The 10,319-nt window shown below is 48.1% G+C and overlaps 1 protein-coding gene across 1 annotated transcript in view; it reads right to left on the bottom strand.

Annotated features, from left to right (window-relative positions):
• LOC122551908 (cyclic nucleotide-binding domain-containing protein 2-like) overlaps positions 1 to 8,583 on the bottom strand; it is a 64,509-nt gene extending 55,926 nt beyond the window's left edge. Inside the window, 2 exon segments of the mRNA XM_087988597.1 lie at positions 8,130 to 8,165; positions 8,560 to 8,583. Of these exon segments, the coding sequence (XP_087844723.1) occupies positions 8,130 to 8,165; positions 8,560 to 8,562 (39 nt within the window). The 5' untranslated portion in view covers positions 8,563 to 8,583.
• Positions 8,584 to 10,319: the final 1,736 nt, after the last annotated feature.

Genomic DNA, 10,319 nt, shown 5'->3' on the forward strand with positions numbered 1-10,319 from the left:
GATGGTGTGTGACAGGGAGTGTGTAAGATAGTGTGTGACAAGGAGTGTGTGAGATGGTGTGTGACAGGGAGTGTGTGAGATGGTGTGTGACAAGGGGTGTGTAAGATGGTGTGTGACAGGGAGTGTGTGAGATGGTGTGTGACAGGGAGTGTGTAAGATGGTGTATGACAGGGAGTGTGTAAGATAGTGTGTGACAGGGAGTGTGAGATGGTGTGTGACAAGGAGTGTGTGAGATGGTGTGTGACAGGGAGTGTGTGAGATGGTGCGTGACAGGGAGTGTGTAAGATGGTGTGTGACAAGGAATGTGTAAGATGGTGTGTGACAAGGAGCGTATCAGATTGTGTGTGACAGGGAGTGTGTAAGATGGTGTCTGACAAGGAGTGTGCAAGATGGTATGTGACAGGGAGTGTGTAAGATAGTGTGTGACAAGGAGTGTGTGAGATGGTGTGTGACAGGGAGTGTGTGAGATGGTGTGTGACAAGGAATGTGTGAGATGGTGCGTGACAGGGAGTGTGTAAGATGGTGTGTGACAAGGAATGTGTAAGATGGTATGTGACAAGGAGCGTATCAGATTGTGTGTGACAGGGAGTGTGTAAGATGGTGTCTGACAAGGAGTGTGCAAGATGGTATGTGACAGGGAGTGTGTAAGATAGTGTGTGACAAGGAGTGTGTGAGATGGTGTGTGACAGGGAGTGTGTGAGATGGTGTGTGACAAGGAATGTGTAAGATGGTATGTGACAGGAAGCGTATGAGATTGTGTGTGACAGGGAGTGTGTGAGATGGTGTGTGACAGGGAGTGCGTAAGATAGTGTGTGACAGGGAGTGTGAGAGATGGTATGTGACAAGGAATGTGTAAGATGGTGTGTGACAGGGAGTGCGTAAGATAGTGTGTGACAGAGAGTGTGTGAGATGGTGTGTGACAGGGATTATGTGAGATGATGTGTGACAAGGAATGTGTAAGATGGTATGTGACAGGGAGCGTATGAGATTGTGTGTGACAGGGAGTGTGTGAGATGGTGTGTGACAGGGAGTGTGTAAGATAGTGTGTGACAGGGAGTGTGTGAGATGGTGTGTGACAGGGAGTGTGTAAGATAGTGTGTGACAGGGAGCATTTGAGATTGTGTGTGACATGGTGTGTGACAGGGAGTGTGTAAGATAGTGTGTGACAGGGAGCGTATGAGATTGTGTGTGACAGGGAGTGTGAGATGGTGTGTGACAGGGAGTGTGTGAGATGGTATGTGACAGGGAGTGTGTGAGATGGTGTGTGACAGGGAGTGTGTGAGATGGTGTGTGACAGGGAGTGTGTAAGATAGTGTGTGACAAGGAGTGTGTGAGATGGTGTGTGACAGGGAGTGTGTGAGATGGTGTGTGACAGGGAGGGTGTAAGATAGTGTGTGACAGGGAGCGTATGAGATTGTGTGTGACAGGGAGTGTGAGATGGTGTGTGACAGGGAGTGTGTAAGATGGTATGTGACAGGGAGTGTGTGAGAGGGTGTGTGACAGGGAGTGTGTGAGATGGTGTGTGACAGGGAGTCTGTAAGATAGTGTGTGACAATGAGTGTGTGAGATGGTGTGTGACAGGGAGTCTGTAAGATAGTGTGTGACAATGAGTGTGTGAGATGGTGTGTGACAGGGAGTGTGTGAGATGGTGTGTGACAAGGGGTGTGTAGGATGGTGTGTGACAGGGAGTGTGTGAGGTGGTGAGTGACAGGGAGTGTGCAAGATGGTGTGTGACAGGGAGTGTGTGAGATGGTGTGTGACAAGGAGTGTGTAAGATGGTGTGTGACAGGGAGTGTGTGAGATGGTGTGTGACAGGGAGTATGTGAGATGATGTGTGACAGGGAGTGTGTAAGATGGTGTGTGACAGGGAGTGTGTGAGGTGGTGTGTGACAAGGAATGTGTAAGATGGTATGTGACAGGGAGCGTATAAGATTGTGTGTGACAGGGAGTGTGTAAGATGGTGTGTGACAGGGAGTGCGTAAGATATTGTGTGACATGGAGCGTTTGAGATTGTGTGTGATAGGGAGTGTGTGAGATGGTGTGTGACTGGGAGTGTGTGAGGTGGTGTGTGACAGGGAGCGTATGAGATGGTGTGTGACAGGGAGTGTGTGAGATGGTGTGTGACAAGGAGTGTGTGAGATGGTGTGTGACAGGGAGTGTGCAAGATGGTGTGTGACAAGGAGTGTGTAAATGGTGTGCGACAGGGAGTGTGTGAGATGGTGTGTGACAAGGAATGTATAAGATGGTATGTGACAGGGAGCGTATGAGATTGTGTGTGACAGGGAGTGTGTGAGATGGTGTATGACAAGGAGTGTGTAAGATGGTGTGTGACAAGGAGTGTGTAAGATGGTGTGTGACAGGGAGTGTGTGAGGTGGTGTGTGACAGGGAGTGTGTGAGGTGGTGTGTGACAGGGAGTGTGAGAGATGGTGTGTGACAGGGAGTGTGTAAGATAGTGTGTGACAAGGAGTGTGTAAGATAGTATGTGACAGGGAGCGTATGAGATAGTCTGTGACAGGGAGTGTGTGAGACGGTGTGTGAAAGGGAGTGTGTAAGACAGTGTGTGACAAGGAGTGTGTGAGATGGTGTGTGACAGGGAGTGTGTGAGGTGGTGTGTGACAGGGAGCATATGAGATGGTGTGTGACAGGGAGTGTGAGATGGTGTGTGACAAGGAGTGTGTAAGATGGTGTGTGACAGGGAGTGTGTGAGATTGTGTGTGACAGGGAGTGTGTGAGATGGTGTGTGACAAGGAATGTGTAAGATGGTATGTGACAGGGAGTGTGTGAGATGGTGTGTGACAGGGAGTGTGTGAAATGGTGTGTGACAGGGAGTGTATGAGATGGTGTGTGACAGGGAGTGTGTGAGATGGTGCGTGACAGGGAGTGTGTAAGATGGTGTGTGACAAGGAATGTGTAAGATGGTATGTGACAAGGAGCGTATCAGATTGTGTGTGACAGGGAGTGTGTAAGATGGTGTCTGACAAGGAGTGTGCAAGATGGTATGTGACAGGGAGTGTGTAAGATAGTGTGTGACAGGGAGTGTGAGAGATGGTATGTGACAAGGAATGTGTAAGATGGTGTGTGACAGGGAGTGCGTAAGATAGTGTGTGACAGGGAGTGTGTGAGATGGTGTGTGACAGGGAGTGTGTGAGATGGTGTGTGACAAGAAGTGTGTAAGATGGTGTGTGACATGGAGTGTGTGAGATGGTGTGTGACAAGGAATGTGTAAGATGGTATGTGACAGGGAGCGTATGAGATTGTGTGTGACAGGGAGTGTGTGAGATGGTGTGTGACAGGGAGTGTGTAAGATAGTGTGTGACAGGGAGCATTAGAGATTGTGTGTGACATGGTGTGTGACAGGGAGTGTGTAAGATAGTGTGTGACAGGGAGCGTATGAGATTGTGTGTGACAGGGAGTGTGTGAGATGGTGTGTGACAGGGAGTGCGTAAGATAGTGTGTGACAAGGAATGTGTGAGATGGTGTGTGACAGGGAGTGTGTAAGATAGTGTGTGACAAGGAGTGTGTGAGATGGTGTGTGACAGGGAGTGTGTGAGACGGTGTGTGACAAGGAATGTGTAAGATGGCATGTGACAGGAAGCGTATGAGATTGTGTGTGACAGGGAGTGTGTAAGATGGTGTGTGACAGGGAGTGTGTAAGATAGTGTGTGACAGGGAGCATTTGAGATTGTGTGTGACAGGGAGTGTGTGAGATGGTGTGTGACAGGGTGCGTATGAGATTGTGTGTGACAGGGAGTGTGTAAGATGGTATGTGACAGGGAGTGTGTGAGATGGTGTGTGACAGGGAGTGTGAGAGATGGTGTGTGACAGGGAGTGTGTAAGATAGTGTGTGACAAGGAGTGTGTGAGATGGTGTGTGACAGGGAGTGTGTGAGATGGTGTGTGACAAGGGGTGTGTAAGATGGTGTGTGACAAGGAGCGTATCAGATTGTGTGTGACAGGGAGTGTGTAAGATGGTGTCTGACAAGGAGTGTGCAAGATGGTATGTGACAGGGAGTGTGTAAGATAGTGTGTGACAAGGAGTGTGTGAGATGGTGTGTGACAGGGAGTGTGTGAGATGGTGTGTGACAAGGAATGTGTGAGATGGTGCGTGACAGGGAGTGTGTAAGATGGTATGTGACAAGGAGCGTATCAGATTGTGTGTGACAGGGAGTGTGTAAGATGGTGTCTGACAAGGAGTGTGCAAGATGGTATGTGACAGGGAGTGTGTAAGATAGTGTGTGACAAGGAGTGTGTGAGATGGTGTGTGACAGGGAGTGTGTGAGATGGTGTGTGACAAGGAATGTGTAAGATGGTATGTGACAGGAAGCGTATGAGATTGTGTGTGACAGGGAGTGTGTGAGATGGTGTGTGACAGGGAGTGTGTGAGATGGTGTGTGACAGGGAGTGCGTAAGATAGTGTGTGACAGGGAGTGTGAGAGATGGTATGTGACAAGGAATGTGTAAGATGGTGTGTGACAGGGAGTGCGTAAGATAGTGTGTGACAGAGAGTGTGTGAGATGGTGTGTGACAGGGATTATGTGAGATGATGTGTGACAAGGAATGTGTAAGATGGTATGTGACAGGGAGTGTGTGAGATAGTGTGTGACAGGGAGTGTGTGAGATGGTGTGTGACAGGGAGTGTGTAAGATAGTGTGTGACAGGGAGCATTTGAGATTGTGTGTGACATGGTGTGTGACAGGGAGTGTGTAAGATAGTGTGTGACAGGGAGCGTATGAGATTGTGTGTGACAGGGAGTGTGAGATGGTGTGTGACAGGGAGTGTGTAAGATGGTATGTGACAGGGAGTGTGTGAGATGGTGTGTGACAGGGAGTGTGTGAGATGGTGTGTGACAGGGAGTGTGTAAGATAGTGTGTGACAAGGAGTGTGTGAGATGGTGTGTGACAGGGAGTGTGTGAGATGGTGTGTGACAGGGAGGGTGTAAGATAGTGTGTGACAGGGAGCGTATGAGATTGTGTGTGACAGGGAGTGTGAGATGGTGTGTGACAGGGAGTGTGTAAGATGGTATGTGACAGGGAGTGTGTGAGAGGGTGTGTGACAGGGAGTGTGTGAGATGGTGTGTGACAGGGAGTCTGTAAGATAGTGTGTGACAATGAGTGTGTGAGATGGTGTGTGACAGGGAGTCTGTAAGATAGTGTGTGACAACGAGTGTGTGAGATGGTGTGTGACAGGGAGTGTGTGAGATGGTGTGTGACAAGGGGTGTGTAGGATGGTGTGTGACAGGGAGTGTGTGAGGTGGTGAGTGACAGGGAGTGTGCAAGATGGTGTGTGACAGGGAGTGTGTGAGATGGTGTGTGACAAGGAGTGTGTAAGATGGTGTGTGACAGGGAGTGTGTGAGATGGTGTGTGACAGGGAGTATGTGAGATGATGTGTGACAGGGAGTGTGTAAGATGGTGTGTGACAGGGAGTGTGTGAGGTGGTGTGTGACAAGGAATGTGTAAGATGGTATGTGACAGGGAGCGTATAAGATTGTGTGTGACAGGGAGTGTGTAAGATGGTGTGTGACAGGGAGTGCGTAAGATATTGTGTGACATGGAGCGTTTGAGATTGTGTGTGATAGGGAGTGTGTGAGATGGTGTGTGACTGGGAGTGTGTGAGGTGGTGTGTGACAGGGAGCGTATGAGATGGTGTGTGACAGGGAGTGTGTGAGATGGTGTGTGACAAGGAGTGTGTGAGATGGTGTGTGACAGGGAGTGTGCAAGATGGTGTGTGACAAGGAGTGTGTAAGATGGTGTGCGACAGGGAGTGTGTGAGATGGTGTGTGACAAGGAATGTATAAGATGGTATGTGACAGGGAGCGTATGAGATTGTGTGTGACAGGGAGTGTGTGAGATGGTGTATGACAAGGAGTGTGTAAGATGGTGTGTGACAAGGAGTGTGTAAGATGGTGTGTGACAGGGAGTGTGTGAGGCGGTGTGTGACAGGGAGTGTGTGATGTGGTGTGTGACAGGGAGTGTGTGAGGTGGTGTGTGACAGGGAGTGTGAGAGATGGTGTGTGACAGGGAGTGTGTAAGATAGTGTGTGACAAGGAGTGTGTAAGATAGTGTGTGACAGGGAGCGTATGAGATAGTCTGTGACAGGGAGTGTGTGAGACGGTGTGTGAAAGGGAGTGTGTAAGACAGTGTGTGACAAGGAGTGTGTGAGTTGGTGTGTGACAGGGAGTGTGTGAGGTGGTGTGTGACAGGGAGCATATGAGATGGTGTGTGACAGGGAGTGTGAGATGGTGTGTGACAAGGAGTGTGTAAGATGGTGTGTGACAGGGAGTGTGTGAGATTGTGTGTGACAGGGAGTGTGTGAGATGGTGTGTGACAAGGAATGTGTAAGATGGTATGTGACAGGGAGTGTGTGAGATGGTGTGTGACAGGGAGTGTGTGAAATGGTGTGTGACAGGGAGTGTATGAGATGGTGTGTGACAGGGAGTGTGTGAGATAGTGTGTGACAGGGAGTGTGTGAGATAGTGTGTGACAGGGAGTGTGTAAGATAGTGTGTGACAGGGAGCGTATGAGATAGTCTGTGACAGGGAATGTGTGAGACGGTGTGTGAAAGGGAGTGTGTAAGACAGTGTGTGACAAGGAGTGTGTGAGATGGTGTGTGACAGGGAGTGTGTGAGGTGGTGTGTGACAGGGAGCATATGAGATGGTGTGTGACAGGGAGTGTGAGATGGTGTGTGACAAGGAGTGTGTAAGATGGTGTGTGACAGGGAGTGTGTGAGATTGTGTGTGACAGGGAGTGTGTGAGATGGTGTGTGACAAGGAATGTGTAAGATGGTATGTGACAGGGAGTGTGTGAGATGGTGTGTGACAGGGAGTGTGTGAAATGGTGTGTGACAGGGAGTGTATGAGATGGTGTGTGACAGGGAGTGTGTGAGATGGTATGTGACAGAGAGTGTGTGAGATGGTGTGTGACAGGGAGTGTTTAAGATAGTGTGTGAAAGGGAGTGTGAGATGGTGTGTGACAGGAAGTGTATGAGATGGTGTGTGACAGGGAGTGTGTAAGATAGTGTGTGACAAGCAGTGTGTGAGATGGTGTGTGACAGGAAGTGCGTAAGATAGTGTGTGACAGGGAGTGTGTGAGATGGTGTGTGACAGGGAGTGTGTAAGATAGTGTGTGACAGGGAGCGTATGAGATAGTGTGTGACAGGATGTGTGTGAGATGGTGTGTGACAGGTAGTGTGTAAGATAGTGTGTGACAGGGAGCGTATGAGATAGTGTGTGACAGGATGTGTGTGAGATGGTGTGTGACAGGTAGTGTGTAAGATAGTGTGTGATAAGCAGTGTGGGAGATGGTGTGTGACAGGAAGTGCGTAAGATAGTGTGTGACAGGGAGTGTGTGAGATGGTGTGTGACAGGGAGTGTGTAAGATAGTGTGTGACATGGAGCGTATGAGATGGTGTGTGACAGGGAGTGTGAGATGATGTGTGACAAGGAGTGTGTGAGATGGTGTGTGACAAGGAGTGTGTGAGACGGTGTGTGACTGGGAGCATATGAGGTGGTGTGTGACTGGGAGTGTGTGAGATGGTGTGTGACAAGGGAGTGTGTGAGATGGTGTGTGACAAGGAGTGTGTGAGATGATGTGTGACAAGGAGTGTGTGAGGTTGTGTGTGACAGGGAGTGTGTGAGATGGAGTGTGACAAGGAGTGTGTAAGATGGAGTGTGACAGGGAGTGTGTGAGATGGTGTGTGACAAGGGGTGTGTGAGATGGTGTGTGACAAGGAGTGTGTGAGATGATGTGTGACAAGGAGTGTGTGAGGTTGTGTGTGACAGGGAGTGTGTGACATGGAGTGTGACAAGGAGTGTGTAAGATGGAGTGTGACAGGGAGTCTGTGAGATAATGTGTTACAAGGAGTGTGTGAGGTGGTGTGTGACAGAGAGCACATGTGATGGTGTGTGACATGGAGTATGACAGGGAGTGTGAGTGTGTGAGACGTGACTGGAGGTCAGACATGTTGCAGTGAGGCTGGGACTGCTTGGCACTCCCTGATATCAGACTCTGTGCAATCTAACAGTGTGCTGATTGTTTTTAAACCTCACTCTGACTCTGTAACTTACAGTATATGAACAAACAGCATTTTTACTTCAACCGCATGAATAAAAGAATCATGACACTGACTCACATGGTGATCGAACTCTTCATAATCGAGTGAGGACTCCTATGGAATAAAAGAAAGTGGGATTTGAACTAGAGACGGAAAGAAATGAAACATTAGACTGTCACATCAGAGGAGCATGTCAGGAAATTTTGGTGCAAAAGACAGCAGCTAAATTCCCCCAGAAAGATTATAAACAATATATCGCCCATGTATTGTTTACAGCTTGACTCCATCCAGGTGGATGCCTGCTTGATTGGCACTCCATTGACATCCACTCCTTCCACACCTGGCACACAGTGCGTACCATCTATAAGATGCGCTGCAGAAATTCACCAAGACTCGTTGGTGAATTCACCAACACCTTCCAAACCACCAACATTTATCATCTAGAAGGACTAGGGAGGCAGATACATGGGAACACCACCATTTGCAAGTTCCCCTTCAAGCCACTCACCATCCTGACATGGAAATATATCGGTATTCCTTCAGAGTCGCTGGAAATCTTTTTCTGCCAGAACTGTACCTGTAGTTACCCCATGTACTTAACAATTCAAACAGGTTACTTGCCAATATCTTCTCAAGTGAAATAAATGGTATCCTTATCTACAACACTCACATGCCAAAATAAATTGAAATGTAACTATAATTGCTAACTGTAGCTGTTTGATGTTTGTCATTTTTGATTTGTCGAGTAAATATTCATTACCTTACTCCACATTTTCCCAATTGCCATTTGCTAACTATTTCACAAATGAAATTGCTCTTCATTGTGTGCCAATCTCACGCAGACTAAAACGTGATTGGTGAAACAGGACTTAAATGGAAAATGTTAACATGGAAATATTCTATGGACAAGGAAGATCAGTGATCCTGCGTGTATCGTCCATTAAGCGCGGGGTGTGGTGCCTTATCTACAAGGAGGAGGTCAATTAAAACTTTCCAAATTCAAATGAATAGATTTTTGTCAGGTACGCGTTTTAAGGAATATGTTATCAAGGTGAATAAATATAATCAAGGCACAGAGCAGCCATGACACAGCTGAATTGTGGAATGGGCTTTATGAAGGCTGAATGGCCTCCTCCTGTTTCCCATGTTTCACCGCGTTGTGAACACTACATTACCCAGCAGTAACATTTGCTCTTGATTTCACACCCATGAACCATGGCCAACCGCTGCCATCCAGGTCATGATCATGGCAGGTCAGCTTCACTTGTTGCTTGCTCCCCTGATTCCCTGAGAGGCTATAGATGTGTCCCAGCCTGAAACACATTCGCCAATGGAGCATCCACCGCTTCCCGGGGCCCGGGATTCCAGGCATTCACAACTCTCTTATGGAGCCGTATAGAGTCATACAGCATTCAAACAACTCATCCACGATGACCATGTTCCCAAACTAAACTAGTCCCACTTGCCTGCTCCTGGCCCACATCCATCCAAACCTTTCCTATTCTTGCACCTATCCAAATGTCTTTTAAACCTTGCAACTGTACCCGCATCTAACACTTCCACTGGAAGTTCATTCCACACACAAATCACCCTCTGATTGAAAACTTTACCCCTCAGGTCCCTTTTAAATCTTTCTCCTTTCACCTTCAAACTGTGACCCCTAGTTTTGAACTGCCGCGCCTTAGGGAAAAGGTGCTTGCTATCCTTCTTATCTGTGACCTCATGATTTTATAAACCTCTATAAGGGCAGCCCTCTACCTAGTACGCTCCAATGAAAAACATCCCAGCCTATTCAGCCTCTCCTTATGACTCAAACCCTCCAGTCTTGGCAACATCCTGGTAAATCTTTTTTGAAAACCCTCTCCAATTTATTAACATCCTTCTTAAAGCATGATAATCAGAACAGTACACAGTACTCCAAAGGTGGTCTTGCCAACATTCTGTACAACCTCAACATAATGTCCCAACTCCTGTCCCCAGTGGCCTCAGCAATGAAGGAAAGCATGCTAAATGCTTGCTTAACCACCTTGTGTACCTGTGTTGCAAGTTTCAAAGAACTATGCGCCTGAACCCCTGAGTTTCTCTGTCCAACAACACTACGCAAAGTCCCACACCACAGAGTTCTAAGGGAGATAGCTGAAGAGATAGTGGGGGCGTTAGTGGTGATCTTTCAGGAAGCGTTAGAATCAGGGAGGGTCCCAGAGGAGTTGAAAATTGTTAATGTTACATCCCCGTTTAAAAGGGGAGGAAGGAAGGAGATGGAAAATT

This window comes from Chiloscyllium plagiosum, unplaced genomic scaffold, assembly GCF_037043375.1.
Source record: "Chiloscyllium plagiosum isolate Xiang-an unplaced genomic scaffold, Cpla_swu_hap1 HiC_scaffold_7, whole genome shotgun sequence".
In the NCBI taxonomy this organism is placed as follows: Eukaryota; Metazoa; Chordata; class Chondrichthyes; order Orectolobiformes; family Hemiscylliidae; genus Chiloscyllium; species Chiloscyllium plagiosum.